This window comes from Gobius niger, assembly GCF_951799975.1.
Source record: "Gobius niger genome assembly, chromosome: 11".
NCBI classification, from domain to species: Eukaryota; Metazoa; Chordata; class Actinopteri; order Gobiiformes; family Gobiidae; genus Gobius; species Gobius niger.
The window spans coordinates 12,587,449-12,603,901 of record NC_136862.1 but is presented as its reverse complement, the minus strand read 5'-3'; the positions used below and the strand labels follow the sequence as shown (position 1 = coordinate 12,603,901).

The following is a 16,453-nucleotide window of genomic DNA, read 5'->3' as shown; positions in this document are numbered from 1 at the left end:
TGGCTACGGTTTACTCTACGGTCCCATATGATTATTTTTTGTTAACACCATATAATGGGAAAGTGTACAACTTTTGGTGCCGATCTTCCAAAACATACTTCTAAGACCGTGTCTACCCAAAATATTGGATGAGTTTATGTATCTGAGGTCATAAGTTATTACACTATTCCATCATAATGCACTCTGTATTAAACTCACATGCATTTGCAATTAGCTTTCCACTCCATCCAAATATGAAAATAAATAAATCACATTTTAGAAGTCGCTACAGAATACATTTTTTATAACATTAAAATATACATTCCTTTACACATAAAGGAGGCCTGTAATAAACCTGCTCGACTGTGAATCTACGTGGTCAAAAAAAGAAAACAGCAACACATCTATACATGGACACACGCTTGCAGAGTCCCAAATCATTCATCAAAAATGATATATTAAAAAAACAAAAACTAAAGCATGCTCAAGAATTCCTACAGACATCGCAGTTAAGTTAAAAAGTTGCTAAAAACAGAAAAAACAAACAAAAAAAACCCATCAGATTTTATCACGAAGACAAAGAAAACGTGTGTATAATATATCTCTCAAATTATTGCTATACCAAAACTCATTCTTGGTATTACGCAATTTAGAGCGTTTCAAAAATTCGGTTAAGCCAATTGCTCAATTATTTAAGTTTAATGTAATAAATGCAGGGTTAAGAAGCCAGGCATTTCATTAGGAGGCACTTCAGAAAAAATGTCAACAGAAGAAACATGCACTGGTACAAGAATCTGTGGACTTTGCAGCTACGTTTTTAACTGATGACAAATTAAACTGTAGTAGTTTAATTTAATTGGTGTAAATTCAATATAATTTCTAATGGTTTAAAAGCATAGACACAAACAGTAGTGCATTTGAAGAGAGTGTTGAGCTCATGTCAGATCATAATAATCCAAACTCATCCACCATCATGTAATAAGGACATCCATCTAAACAATTACACACTCAATTTGTAAAAGTGGAAGAAAAAATAAAATAAACCAGTGCTATTTATTTGGTCAAATATTCCTAACAGATGGAAAAGAGTGAATATATTATCCGGTTTAGTTGGTGCTATATACATGTCTTTACAATATCTTCCTGAAAGTTGAAGCAGTTCATAGACACGAGAAAAGGGCATTTATTATGTTTCCTGTTTTGTTGGCACTTGCTTGGCAACTTTCCTTCAGCCTCGGTATGTTCAGTTGCAGCCTAAAAAAAGCCAGGCTGGTACTGCTGAAAATAGGAGGACAAGTCTGAAAGTCTGGCGCCAGATGGAAGAGTACAGGAGAAAGTGCCATGTCAAATCAAATTTGAAACCTGGTGGAAAACAGAGATGAAACAAAAGGTATCATAGAGGGTGTTGCAACATGAGTTTAAGTTCTGTTAAATTTGAAAACATCTTTTGAGAGATTAAGAGGAGACATTTAAGGACTCACCCTGAAAACATTGAGCTAGAATCATGCTAAATATCACTCAAATGCAGTCTCTTGGCTTTTTCGTACACAACGAGACACTTCTCTTTTAAATTCACCATTTCTGTCCTCTCTCCATTGTTTCTACAAAAAACAAGAAAAGATACATATGTTAAGATGATTTTTTTTTTGGCAAAGCACTTAATGAACTTGAGAAACAGCCCTTACTGCAGCATCAACATTAGCTGGGGAGTCACCATTTGGGTCTGCCAGCATAGAGATAACGCTAATCATGATGGTCTCCACTGTGTGAATCGGCAACCAACGCTCCTCAGGTTTCTCATAGCCATACTTATCTTCACCAGGCTCGTGCAAAATAGAAATACATACATCTCCATTCTTGTCGACTGAGAAAGAAAAACATAACTATTGGTCCAAGCTTTCATAAATGTACTGTAAATATATATACACACATACTTGTCCCCAAAAGTTTTTATACCCTGGCAGAAATTTTTTTTTCAATCATAATAATTATTGAATCTACCAAAATGACCCTGATCAAAAGTTTACATACCGCAGTTCTTAATACTGTGTATTGCCCCCTTTTTCATCAATGACAGCTTGGATTCTTTTGTGGTAGTTGTGGACGGGCCTCTTTATTTCCTTCAGTTCCTGTGAATTCCTGGGCTGTCTTGCATGAACTACACGTTTGAGATCTCCCCAAAACGGATCAATGATATTAACTAACAGGACCTTCACTTTATTCGGTGGTAGCCAATGAGGACGACATGGCCTTGTGCTTTGGATTGTTGTCATGTTGGAACGTCCAAGTGCGTCCCATCATGTGCAGCTTCCAGGCTGATGAGTGCAACTTTTTCTCCAGTATTTTTTAATAACATGCTGCATTCATCCTGAAATCAATTTTGACGAAGTTCCCTGTAGCTCACACATCCCCAAAATATCAGTAATCCATCTGCGTCTTTCACTGTAGGAATGGTGTACTGTTCATCACAGGCCTTGTTGACTCCTCTCCAAATGTAACGTTTATGGTTAGGGCCAAAAAGTTCCATTTTGATTTCATAACTCCAAATGACATTGTTTCAGAAATGTTGAGGCTTGTCTCCGTGCCGTTTGGCATATTGTCAGCGGATTCTTTGTGGCATTTGTGAACTAATGGCTTTCTTCTGGCGACTTGGCCATGCAGCCCATGTTTCATCAAGTGCCTCCTTATTGTACATCTTGAAACAGCTTTACAACTTTTTTTTAAGAGAGTCCTGTACTTCAGCTAAAGTTATCTCTTGGTTTTTCTTTTCATCCACAATTTTCCTGCCAGTTGTTGCTGAAATATTTGTTGGTCGACCTGACCGTGGTTGGTGAGTCCTGCATTTTCCACTTTGAGCACTGCTGATTGATACTCTCAGTACCTTGGATATCTTTTATTTTTTATCCTATCCCATTTTATGTAGTTCAACTACCTTTTCTTGCACATCCTCTGACCATTTTTGCTTTCCTTATGACTCAGAAACCAGAAACGCCAGTGCATGCACTGGATGAAAGATGCAAGGGTCTGTCAGGAGCCCAAAATCTCACTGACCTTTTATTCACACACAATAATTACAAACAAAGGTCACAGGTGAGGACGCTTACCTTTAGTAGAAATTCAAACCCGTTTGTGTCAACTTGTGTGCATATTATTAGGCCAAGATCACCAGGGTGTGTAAACTTAAGAACAGGGTCATTTTGGTAGTTTTGCCATTAACATTTAAAAAGAGCAAAGTCAGTTGTTTGCATATACATACAACTGTGTTGTCTGTTAAACCAGCAACATTTCCTTGTTCACAAGTAGTGACTTATGTGAGTTTGTGTGTATTAGCAGGAGCTGTACTTACCATTAGGATGCCAAATATCTGTAACAAACTTCATTTTGGGTGGTCTTTGAGGATAGTCTTTGGGAAAGGTCAGGTGAGCCTTGAAAACACCACCCTCACTATGGACAAAATAACGATGTGCACAGTACATGAAAGAGATGAAGAGGTTCACATTGTCTAAGTACAAATAACAACAAAGACTTACTATAGTGTGTCTGGGGGACCAATTATGAGAACTTCCCATCTGTAAAGGTCACTTTCATCAATCAAGCCTGCTGAAAATCCCTCAACTGGGTTTTTGTTCAGCTCTGAATATAGAGTAATATCAATTAATTATACAAGTATTACAAGGTGTGAGCTTGAGTGTTTGGACAATTCAAGATAGAATATTGTTTAAATAAGCAATATTTTAGGTTTCTATATATTACACTTAAAGGATAGCATTTTCTAATTTAGCGTACGATCGAGGATCCTTTTTAATATACCCTGCACTTACAAATACCAAGACACGTTTGCATTTACAATGAGCAGGGCCGAGCAGCGAAGAAAAAATACGCTGAATGAGTTATAACATATCGTTTGTCTCCACTTGAAAGCTTGTCACTTACGTGGTGACACTGGGTTAATTTACAATGACACCCTTTGCCTTGAATTTGATTTGCGATTAACATTATTTCCCATCCAAATGCATCAATCGCCGAGCGTTGTGCAGTGGGAAATGTTTGTAAACACAGGCGATGCTAACCGCTAGCCGCTAACTGAGCTGCACAGTGAAAGCCGTTGAGAGTTGACAGCGGCTTTCAGCTGAACAACGAAAGATATGAGAAAACAAGTTGAAGCAACAGCGAACAGGAGTCCACCAGATGTCAAAAAGATGCGAAGTCACGCGCGATAGATCACTGCTGCTGCCCCCGAACCGTATGTATAATTTATTTTGGAGCAGTGTGAATGGTTGAAAAAAGCAGTTTGCGCCAGCGTCGGTCTTTCACTTAACAGCTAACGGCTGAGGTTAGCGCAAATGCCGTTACCAGAGAGCGTTCGGGTGTTTGTTTAATTACCTGCAAGCTGTTTCTTGAGCAACAATGCAGACTGAGGCTCTGTCATACTTTAACAAATTCAGAGCTCCGGTGTTGAGTATCAATAGTTAGATATAATGGGTAAACAAAGCGTTCAGTCAGAAGCGGTCGGTCTGGAGCTCGTCATTCTCCGTCCGGGTTCTTCTTCGCGCTCAACGCTTCTACGTTTACCACAGCGATGAGGCTGCGCGCGCCTCTACTGCCCTCGTGTGGCAGCAATACATTTTCTGTTTAGGCTTCAGAAACTCTTGTGGCGTGTACACGGTGGACCACTGATGGTGCTTGGGCTTCTCCAGGTGGTACTCTACAATTTTAGATTTTATGCACTATCTTTTAAAATATCTATATTTTACTTTAAGGATGCACAGTAAAAACATGTAAAATAGGCCAGGATGAATGAAAGAGAATGTGCTTAGTGTGCGAGTGTGGGTGAACGGATGCAGATTAGCCCATGTGGCTACAATCCGGTGTGTGTGTGTGTGTGTGTGTGTGTGTGTGTGTGTGTGTGTGTGTGTGTGTGTGTGTGTGTGGTGGTGGTCGGAGGGGCCAATGGCGCAGACTTGTTGCCTCGCTTCCGTCAATCTACCCCAGGGCAGCTGTGGCTACAATAGTCGTTTACCACCACCAAGTATGGAGTGGATTAATAGTGCAATGTAAAGCGTCTTTGAGTGTACAGAAAAGCGCTATGTAAAGCCGATGCATTATTATTCATTAACATGCACTGTCCTGCAGGCCCGGAGCCGAGGCAGATCCATGATGGTGAGGCGGATTCGCCATGATAGTGCGCCCTCTGCTGGTAGGAGCCGATCCGCGACGGCATTATTTGTTAATATTTTATGTTTTACAATTCCTGTTAGGGTTAGTTTAGGGTCGTTTGGATCAGGGTTAGGTTAGAGACGTTAGGATTAGGTTATAGTCATTTGGGAACAAGAATAACAAGCAATTCATAATTCCTGTTAAAAGGTATGTAATCTTTATCAACAGAAGCATCAAGTTAGGCTTTCCAAATGTGTTTTTATGAAAACATTTAAATAACTCCTACTAACTCCTCATGTGCATTAATAGATCAACATCATAGATCAACATGTTTGATAAGGCTCTCATTCAACTTGACCTAAACCCAGTCCAGTTGATGATTTCACCTTTTCTACCACCATAGATCAACGTCTACCTTCCTAAAAGCTGATCGTCTAGATCCACTTTATCCAGCAGAGGGCGCACTATCACAGTGGATTCGCTTCATATACAGTCTATGGCTTCATGGCGGGTCTGTTGTGCTGCTTTCCCCTACTCATTTCTACCAAATAAACCAATAAATAAAAAATAAATACTTTTGTTTTAGACATAATTTACACCCAGGTTTTAGTCCAATTTATTCGTATTTAAGGAGCTATTTTTGCTACCAACAGTACTTCTCAGAGGTGAGAAGAGTGGTGAAAATACTACTTTTGAGTAACTCTTTTGGCCTACTACCATTACTATAATAATAAAAGTCTTGTTGTACATTACATGTTCAAGGATTAAGTCAAAAAACATTCATAATTTTACACTGTCTTGAAACATGGTTCAAATATCATAACACCCAAACAGAAAAGGGAAGGAGGTAAATAGTGTGTTTACAGCATTGCATCACAGGGTCTCTCTAAGCAGATGACCGTCCCATTGTGGGCAGGTCTCTTCTCTAACTCAATATTTCCTCAGGCATGTTAGAGCAGAGAGTTCTCTCTCCAGAGCAACACTCACCATCATCTGATGAGCAAAATGGAATAACTCAGCTGGACTGAAACTTTATCAACAGTGAGTGTGATATTTTCCATTGATTACTTGATTCACCATTTGACTTATAAACACATAACACATAGTTTTTTGGTTGTAAACCTTACTTTTCGGCTACAAAGACCTAAAACAAAGACCTACTACTACTCTGCTTTTCACGCTTACTAATGGTCACTCTTATCACAACACTTATATGTGCACATAAAACTGACTTCTCAAATATCAACTGCTGCCACTTATTTACGACAGATTGTACATGTTCGCTAATGTAATTTTGTGTCTTAAGGACTTACTAAAAGTGTTGTCACAACCACCACCAGCTCATGTAGGTTACCGTGATTATATGAACAGTAGAGTGCAGTGAAATATCAAAGTGCATCTTTTATATAGTTTTCACGTTATCTACTTTTTGCATTTCACTAACACAGTTATAAAGTCATAAAGTCATTACTGTGACTTAATTTGGACCAATTTGTTTCTGATGGTGCCGAGGGCTTTCTGAGTACATTTGGTGTCCATACTAACTTCATCAATGTTCTATCTCTATTTGATCAGTTCTCAGGAGAAACATGGAGCCAAAGCTTTCGGTCAGCTCTTTTCAAGAAGTGGCGTTACCTCGACGCAGTTTGAGTGCCAGTTTTCGCTATGGCTCCTTTGTCAATAGCGCCTCTTCATTGGAAAGAGAAGGGCCACCAGTTGTCTCCCCTGCAAGAGGATATGTGGCCATAGCTGTGCTCTGCTATGTTAACCTGCTGAACTACATGGAGAGATACACTGTAGCAGGTCAGATGATGGCAGGCTTTACTTTTAACAGATAATTATTATCATTACAATCACAGATGAGGGGAAGGAGCCAGTATTTCCACTGGGTCCAATCACGTTATAAAATTTGGTTTAATATTTCTAGATGGGGATGGGGCCGATATAACACTGTAAAATAACAAACAGAAAGTCTTATATATATAATAATGAACATGAATAGAATTATTTGGGACTGGGTTCACAAACTTGCCATATCAAAGTTCATTTATCTGACAACAATCGCACCAACTATAGTGAAGGTATATTTTTTACTTCAGTATGCACCTGCATTTTGACAATTAAAGGCAAATTCGACCACAAAATTCTGGCCGGTCTTTTGCCTCAATACTAATATAAGCTCTTCAAAATGTGTGATGTCACGTGAAGCCTATGACATTTACTTAATGAATAACCAAAAGAAAAATCTACAAAGATGTAACATTATTATGACAAGATCTGTTTTGCTATCCATCCACCACATATGCAATACCCATTCCTAGTTGACCTGCTCCTTGATGTCAAACTGACTAACGACTTTCTTGTTGTCACCATAGGAGTGCTCCTAAACATACAGAAGTTTTTTGATATAAGTGACAGTACAGCAGGACTTCTGCAGACAGGTATGAGGCACACACAAAGCATCACATTATTTAGGATCTATAAATGATTTTCTGGTAAATAAATAGTGTAATGCATACTGTGCTTTTAAAGCAAGACACTTCACCTGAGTAAATTGTCGTAGTCTGCATAGAATGACAATAAACTAACACTAAAATTAGTGTCATGTACTGTATACTAATGCACATACAGTCTTTATCTGCAGCTTTCTGCTTTTCGCACCACTCTTTGGTTACCTTGGAGACCGGTACAACAGGAAGTACATCATGATCGGTGGTCTGATTGTGTGGCTCATCACAGCGTTGTGCAGCTCTTTTGTTACCGAAAATGTAAGTATGAAATGTGGCCAAACAAAATGACATGAGGAAACTTCCTCTTATGGCACCTCTTACTGGACCCTCCCACCTTAACCTTCACTCTGACATTATCTGGCTAGTTTCACAAGAGAATGTATTTGAACACACAAGCAGAAGTAACAGTTTGGCCACTGCAACCGATGACACTTTGACTGCTTAGTGGAAATAACAGAGTCTTATCTATAACCATTCTGCTTAACAATTGAAACACCCAATGGAAATGATAAAATGCAAGAAATAATCTTATCATGAGTATTTAGCTTTTTGGGAATCATTTTTGGTGTAAAAGCCCAGACCTCACTCGTAACTTTGCTGGGAGCAGAGTGCAAACTGTCATTGTGTCCTTGGGCAAGACACCTCACACACCTTGCCAGTGTCTGTATACACTGGTGTATGAATGAGAGTATGAATGGGTGAGTGGTTCCTTGCTGTAAAGCGCTCTGAGTGCCTAATGTAGGTGGAAAAGCGCTATCTAAGTTGAGACCATTTACCATCACCAGCTCGTCTCCAAGGAGATGTTACTGCATTGCTTTGATTACAAGTAGCAAAACATAAAGTTTGAATACATTTGGTCCTCCTCCAAATTATTTTGATCACCAGCTACAAAAATATTGTTATCATTAGTTTAGGTTATGGATTGACAGCTGTTAGTAGCCTTTGTGATCTGGCAACATGTACTGTACCTGGAGACTTTTCCAGTTTGGCTTTAGAGACTATAAATACTCTATGAATAAAATAAATAATTATCCCTCACAAATTGGATAGTTCTCGTGTAATACAACATAAAACAACTGAGTATGTTCTCTTCTCAGTTATTCTGGTTGCTGATGCTGATGCGGAGCCTGGTTGGAGTTGGAGAGGCCAGTTACTCCACTATTGCCCCCACAATCATTGGAGACTTGTTTACTGGAACCAAACGAAGTATAATGATTTCTGCCTTCTACATCTTCATCCCAGTGGGAAGGTTTGGGAGCACTGCAGCTTGAACTCCACTCTTCAACCTACCTTTATAGCCACTGCTTTTAATTCATCAAACGTTTTCTGTTCCGTCAGTGGCCTTGGATATATCTCAGGGGCATCCATTGCGTCGCTCACAGGTGACTGGCGATGGGCTCTAAGGGTGAGTTAATCAAGGCCTTAAAGGACAAAAACATTTTTGCTATGATTTTCAAATTATTCCAGGAGATTACCACATCTAAATGAGGAAACCAGTTAAAAAAAATGTTTCTTAAATTTGCCAAAATGTTCTTGGTACTTCTGAAAAGTGGATAAAGCCAGGTTTATGGGTTTGTTTTGTCGATATCTTTCTTGTGTAGACTTTTAATTAAAAGGGCTAGATGCAAGTTGGCCATTTTATACTCACTACTGCCACCTCAGGTCATACGTGTAACTGCAATCTCTATATTAAGCTTGTGCAAGACGGCAATTTCGGACCCGAAGTAACAACTTTTTGAGTGACAGTGCAGGATTTTAGAGGCAGTTGAGGTGAATAGGTCAGGGCTCATTCTACACCTTAGGACATTGCTGGAACATGTATGGGGAGGAAAATACATAATTTTAACATTTTTAAACTCTATATAGTCCCTTCAACTAACGTAGTCATTATTATTATCTGTAAAATAAAATAAAAATTCAAAGCTTAATAAATCAGGTTTGGAATCAGATATTAAAAATTCCTCTTAAAAAAAAACTTAAGTTCAAGATTGTTAAATATTTGTTTCCAGGTACAAATTAAACTTTAAGGGAGCAAACGGGCCAAACATCAGAAACATCCTGCTGTGTCTTAATGTGTTCTTAATGTTCTTTTGTGTGTATTACCAGATTACTCCCATCCTAGGAGTCATTGGCCTTGTTTTGCTTGCTCTCTTGTGTCCCAATCCCCCACGAGGCGCTGTAGAAAGCCATGGCCAGTCAAATACTGAAAGAACATCTTACAAAGAGGACATCAAATATCTCCTGAAAAAGTAAGGCTGCTGCTAAATGTTGTGTATAGCATTTTAGTGATGACTGATTGTAATATGTTTTCTTTCTCCAGTAAAAGCTTTGTGTGGTCAACTTTGGGGGTGACGGCTCTGGCTTTCTTGGCTGGAGCCTTGGCATTCTGGACTCCGACGTTTCTGTCCAGAGCTCAAGTAGCCCAGGGAGTGGTGCAGCCGTGCACTGTGGAGCCTTGCAACAGCATAGACAGGTACAGAGGGTTCTCGGACCTGATCCACTGGTTTCATATATGTATTTACCCTCGTTTGTATCTGCAGTTACATCTTCGGAGGCATTACGGTGGTGACCGGTATTTTAGGAGTGTGTCTCGGTGCGGCTCTGTCCAGATTCTTACGGAACAGAGTGGCGTACGGCGACCCGGTCATCTGCGCCATAGGCATGTTCGGGTCTGTCCCGTTTCTCTTTGCAACAATCTTCACAGCATCAGTGAACATCCCAGCCGCTTATGTAAGTGGCACAAAATCTGTGTGATTAACCATGAAAGAATATTAATATTTCTTATCTGTGTCTCATTCAGGTTTTTATTTTCCTCACTGAGATAATGCTGTCCCTGAACTGGCCTATTCTGGCTGACATACTCCTTGTAAGTTTTAAAACAACTATTGTGTAGACCTGTCCTTAAGGCGATGTTTGCTTAGGTACTTACCTTTAGCATTAAGTTTAGGACATGCCTTTCAAACGTGTCCTGCAAGATATTTTTGTACACCATTAAGTACAAGTGAAAGATCAATTGTAGTTACATGTTCTTTAGGCTGGGGAGTTTTCATTTCACTTATTCATTTATTTGTATATGACACTGCATATTAATGGACAGACAACTAGTTCTGTAAATAAGCTGGATTTAGTGTTAATTTCCAGTCGCATCCCATGAGATAAAAACATACCACCAAACACAGAACATACATGAGTGCTACTAAACATGTGTGACATACAGTACAAAACATACATACAAACAGCACAGCAAACAAAAAACACTTTGTCCGTAAATTGCTAGCATGAAGGTGCCTTATCACACATTCCAAATATTACGCCTCACACTCATGTACACTCACCTAATCATGGTAAAATAATGATATGTCTCCACTGCCCCCACTGGCCAATGTTATATTGAGTCTTTGTATTTGGGGCACATTCAGACCCCACAGGCAAACATTACTTTGTGTCATTTTTAAGTAAGATTCAGATTCAAATATATTTTATGCAAACATTTAAACATTTAACAGATAAAGACATAAATAAACATAAAGTCTGAAATATTTATAACATAAAACATAAACAGTAAAAGCTGCCAATGTCTCATGCATGCAGTTATACATTTTTGTCGTCACAAAGAAGAAAAGAATAATCTATCATCTTAATTTTGCATCCTTAGCATCCATTCTCAACATATTTTTTAATATTTAATTTCTTCAAAAGAAGTTTAAATTGAATTAAGGTTTTTTAGCTATCTTTTAGCTCTTGGTCCAACTCACTCCACACATTAATCCCAACAGAAGAAACACAATGCTGATTTGCACTAGTTCTCACATAATATAGAAATGTTTCAAAAACATATTATGTTTTTGAAACATTTCTTCCTCTCGGAAATTATAAACACAGTCTTGTGTTTGGAACAATCCCTGAATATGCACAGGTAACTTGTTATAGCTTATGTTTTACATAAATTGTGCTGTTTTAAAGTCAACCAAATCCTTCAATTTTAGTGCTTTTAGTTTAATGAAAAGCTCATTTGTATGAGCCCTGTAAGCCACTTTATTCACCATGCGGATCGCTCTTTTTTGAATGATACTTATTGGATTAAGATTGGTTTTGTTAGTGTTTTCCCAAACTTCTAGGCATGTACGGGAGAACCAGGGAACAGTGCAAAATATATATGTTTTTTATTTTATTTTAAGAGTTCTTTAATTTGAGATATTATTGTAAGAGCTTTACACAGCTTTGCCTTGATGTAGTTTATATGGGGCTTCCAGCTGAGCTTAGTGGCAAAGATAGAAAGACTTTCATTGACCCACAGGGGAATTTGTTTGTGCAGTCTCCGTCACAGTACACATAGATCACAAACAACTAGCAACATAACATGCAGTATTAAGTATGCACACATTAAGATTACACATAGATTACAGGCTGGTAAATGCAGCAGAGACAAAACCTTTGCTGAAGTGTGCCCGCCTCCACCTCAGAGTCCCGTACCTGCGGCCTGATGACAGCAGGACAAACAGAACAAACTGCTCTCACTCTTCTGGGGGACAGTGTGGACTCATTTGTTCCTTTATTTTTGCTTAATCAAGAAGAATATCTTTGCCACTGTTGTTTTTTCCACTGTATGTTTCAGTACGTAGTGGTCCCAACTAGAAGAGCTTCAGCGGAGGCTCTGCAGATCACAGTGGGACACCTCCTGGGAGACGCTGGCAGCCCTTATCTGCTTGGAGTGGTGAGAAAAGCTTTGTCTGCCATGACTCACGGATATTTTTAATGAAATCATATTGTCTTATTTTGCTTTCTTTGTACCTATAGATCTCTGATGCTATCAAAAACTCTAAGCCTGTCTCTCACGAATGGAGCTTCCTGAGCCTGAAGTACGGTTTCCTCATCTGTCCGTTTGTTGGAGTTTTAGGAGGAGTGTTTTTTATGATGACAGCTGCTTACATCACTGAAGACAAGAAGGCTGCTCTACAACTGATACAAGGTAAACCTGCTTACCCCTGCGTTTGTCCCAATAACATTCACAAGATTGCGCCAGAGTGTCAGGCTGTCAGGAACAATCATCTTCTTCCCCACTCCTTGTGTACAAGATTGCACTCTTCCTCGTGCCTCTGAGTAACAAACCAGAGATTCCACCACCAAACCACATAAAGGCAACATTGTTTTTCTCTTATTAGATCTAGAAAAAAACATTCTCCTTTTGTGGCCCAGATACAGAAATCTAAAAGCTTAAATGACACCCTCTCGGTAAGACTGTATTTAATCCACTCTGTACTTTTTTTTTCTACAGATAAACCTACTTTCCAACCAGATCCTGCTCCAGGGTCATCTTTAGAGCTGCAGGCTGGAAAAACTGAAGACAAGTAGTATTTACAAAGTTTTGTGTTGTGTGTGTTGTGTTTGTATGCGAGAAGATGTTGTTGAAGAATGTGAAATTGTAAAGTGGAAAAAATGTCCAAAATACTGTACCTCGTGTGCATCAAAGCTGTTGGCGCATCGGGTTGCCTTGTGTATACAATGCGCGGTATAAGTATATGTGCCTTGCCTACTTGAAATGCAAACAGTGTTCGAAATCAACTTGTTTTTTATCTTTATTATGACTAAAGATGTAAATGTGGCATCTAAAATAAAACAAAGAATTACTTGTATGGAAAGTGCTTTCGTGTGATGCTGAGTACTTTTTCAACAACTTGACATTTGAGCGTGTGGCAATGTAGTGGCAGATTGAAACACAGGAAACTCTTGCAACGTATGTGTTGCCTAAAGTTGACAAACTATAGACTGTATTCATATCAAGTTAGTTTACTGTACTAGAGATGTTTAAAGACTGAAGGTATCACGCTAATGCAGTAATTCAAATGTCTATATCAGTACTTGTACATATATACTTTTTACGTATTGGAATCGTTGCAGGTTCTAGATAAATGAGGGAGCGCTTCAAGTCTTTCATAGTTTGCTGGAATTGTCGCTTGGGCTTTCTAGTTCTGAACAACGTGCCTGTGTAAAGACTGCAGTCCCTGAATCATCTCCAACTGAGGTCTCAGCAAGATCTTTGGAGGCCTATATGAGCTGATAATCATTGTACATCAGGTTGTACAATGTGAAACATTAATGGACCACAGCCAACGTTGCTTCCCTCTTTCTTTCTTTCTTTCTTTCTTTCTTTCTTTCTTTCTTTCTTTCTTTCTTTCTTTCTTTCTTTCTTTCTTTCTTTCTTTCTTTCTTTCTTTCTTTCTTTCTTTCTCTCTTTCTTTCTTTCACATGTAGTAGATGACTATGGCCTCTAGATGGCAGCGCTGCACTGTAAAATGACGCAGGGTGTCCACCATAGAAGTGTCCGCACTCAGGACGTCCCTCGTGCACCCAGTGAAGCGGACTGTTGAGTCAGCCTCATACAGGTAAAGTATAGCACTGAACAGCCCGGCAGAAGCAGCTTTAACCAGTAACAGGCTGAGAATTTATCAATTTTGCGAAGTGTGAAAGTTCAGGTTTAGTGATAGCATTTATTTGATTTCTGGGTTGTGCCATTGCGCTAAAACAAAGCTTAGGTTCTTGACCTTAGCGCTTGCGCAAAGATCTTTGACTTGGGTTTAGTTTGGAGATCTAGGAATAATTTGATGATTTTGTGGACAACAAGAGGTCACATTCAAAGATTCAGCATTGGTGACAATATACATCCAGATAAATGAGCCACTAAATGTACCCTTTCCTTTTTTTTTTTTTTTTTTTACATTAGATTTAGGCAATTTTCAATTTCAATATTTTTTTTGAAGATTTTCTTGAGAAAGTAACGATTTTGTCACACTGACAGAGCAGATGAAGTATTACAGTAGTCCTGGAAGCTTAGGAGCTTCTTCCACCTCTGCACAGTGCAGGCCAATAAACTCTGTACTGGAAAAGGTTTGTACAAAACTGGCAAAACATTTCTCACAAAAAGGTCAGACCCTGTTCTGAACTTGACTTACCGTCAATAGAAAGCAGGAGTTCAAGGGCACTGGGACTGGTAAAACCCTGATGTCTTTGTTGTACAGTGTTGGAATTTCCTTTTGTTTTGAACATTTGTAGCTAAAGCTGGTCACTTTCCAGAAGCTGCTGCCACTTTTTCAATTGCCCGGGAACCATATCTGTGACCAAAGCGGAGTGTGTGGAACAACAAGCAAAAAGGCACACACGCACTTTAAAAGGTATGTGGAAAATATTGTAACAGTCCAACGTGCAATCAAAACACAATAGGTATTGTATTGTGAGGCTTAGTTCAGGCACTTTATCTGCATAGCTCTGACTCTGAGCTTCCCCTGTTGAGCCTCGCCGTGCAGGAAACTGCCACAATAGCTAATAAATTGTGCTGCTGATCAATGAGGGAGTGGAGCCAGGAAGACTATGCCAATGTTTGGTGCTGTTGCTACGTGCAATACTTGACTGTTTTATCCCACTTTGCCCCCATTCCATTTAATGCTAAATGGTAATGCTAAATGGTCTCAACTTATATAGCGCTTTTCCACCTACATTAGGCACTCAAAGCGCTTTACAGCAAGGATCCACTCACCCATTCATACTCTCATTCATACACCAATGTACGCAGACACTGGGGGCAATGTGGGTGAAGTGTCTTGCCCAAGGACACAACCACAGTGTACACTTTCAGGAGGTGAGATTAGAACCCCTGACCTTCCGATCATGAGACAACCCGCTCTACCATCTGCGCCACTGTCATCATAACCAACATTATTTATGTTCTTCAATTGATTTATGGTAAGCTCATGGTAACCCTTTATACTAAACATATCTTCTTCTGAGACACTGAAGAGGCGTCAAGAGCCCCCACACCTGCAGCTCAGTGGAGGCGACACAAGAGGAGCGACAGGAAACAAAAAAGGGACAAACGAGAAAATGGTGAAAGACTGTTGTGGAGCGTAGCAAGCCGCAGGAGGAAGAGGAAGGAGGAGGTGGAGCTGACCAGTGCAGGACACCACGCTCTGAAACAAGGACAAACCCAGGCGCTGCTGCACTGTTTCAGAGGATCAGAGGAGACAAAGGGCAGCCAGCCAGGTTTCTTCCAAGTGCTTCAGTTTCACCGACCTCCAAGGTCATGCGGATCAGGCTGACCCACAGTGGCAGCGCGGCTCAGTCGCAGAAGCTCAGGAAGGACACCTGAACACTATTAGACAATAAATCACTTACTTACTTACTTACTTTATAATAAGTTACCACTTCTTCATTTTTAAGGAAGTGTGTTAAGTGTTACATTTAACTAATTGATTGTTCATGATAAATTTAGTGTAGCTCATCATCAGTTAAGGCTAAAGAAGGAGTAGTTATTATTAAGTGTTACTGAAATATTGTCATTGAAATATTTTCTGTGACATTTAATTCTATTAGTCAATCCAATCCACTTTATTTGTATAGCACTTTTAAACAACAAAACGATATCGAGGGTATGCCATGAGTGTCAGAACAAATAGCGATGTGGACTTGACTCACAATTTGGCTGCTTAACCCCCACCTGAACCGAGCATATTTTCTCCAGTTTAGCTTAACCCAAATCTAAAAGCTTCTTGGAAAAAGTGTCTGAATGGCAACAAAAATAAGACGAAAAGGAGAATGAAAATGCATCAAAAGAGCCACAAAGACGTGACAAGAAAAGCGATGAAAAAGTGACAAAAATGTGACAAAGATGCAAAGATCTTTTATTAGTCGATTAATTTGTCAATGAATTGAAATGATCGTTCTCTCGTTCTTGATTGTGGAGTGGGGGTTTGGGGAGTGAGGGTTGAGAGCACAGGGAGGGCAGGGAAAGGAGGTAGTTCAGCTTCCTGACAGCC

At 39.4% G+C, this 16,453-nt stretch overlaps 2 protein-coding genes and 1 long non-coding RNA gene across 3 annotated transcripts in view; 2 read left to right on the top strand and 1 right to left on the bottom strand.

Moving 5' to 3' along the window:
• The window catches only part of LOC306970034, a 224,332-nt gene that overhangs the window by 114,072 nt on the left and 93,807 nt on the right, over nt 1–16,453 (top strand). The window lies entirely within an intron of this gene.
• On the bottom strand, nt 164–4,535 carry ube2g1a (ubiquitin-conjugating enzyme E2G 1a). Its single transcript, XM_079565854.1, has 6 exons — nt 4,363–4,535; nt 3,510–3,612; nt 3,326–3,423; nt 1,665–1,843; nt 1,461–1,580; nt 164–1,341 (listed from the first exon to the last, which is right to left on the bottom strand). Exons 1-5 carry the CDS (start codon nt 4,406–4,408, stop codon nt 1,494–1,496), a joined length of 513 nt encoding a protein of 170 aa, XP_079421980.1. The 5' UTR covers nt 4,409–4,535; the 3' UTR covers nt 164–1,341; nt 1,461–1,493.
• Nucleotides 6,706–13,067, top strand: spns3 (SPNS lysolipid transporter 3, sphingosine-1-phosphate (putative)). Its single transcript, XM_079565841.1, has 12 exons — nt 6,706–6,939; nt 7,512–7,577; nt 7,768–7,904; nt 8,744–8,895; nt 8,985–9,051; nt 9,753–9,895; nt 9,967–10,119; nt 10,187–10,376; nt 10,447–10,512; nt 12,262–12,360; nt 12,444–12,615; nt 12,922–13,067. Exons 1-12 carry the CDS (start codon nt 6,726–6,728, stop codon nt 12,996–12,998), a joined length of 1,536 nt encoding a protein of 511 aa, XP_079421967.1. The 5' UTR covers nt 6,706–6,725; the 3' UTR covers nt 12,999–13,067.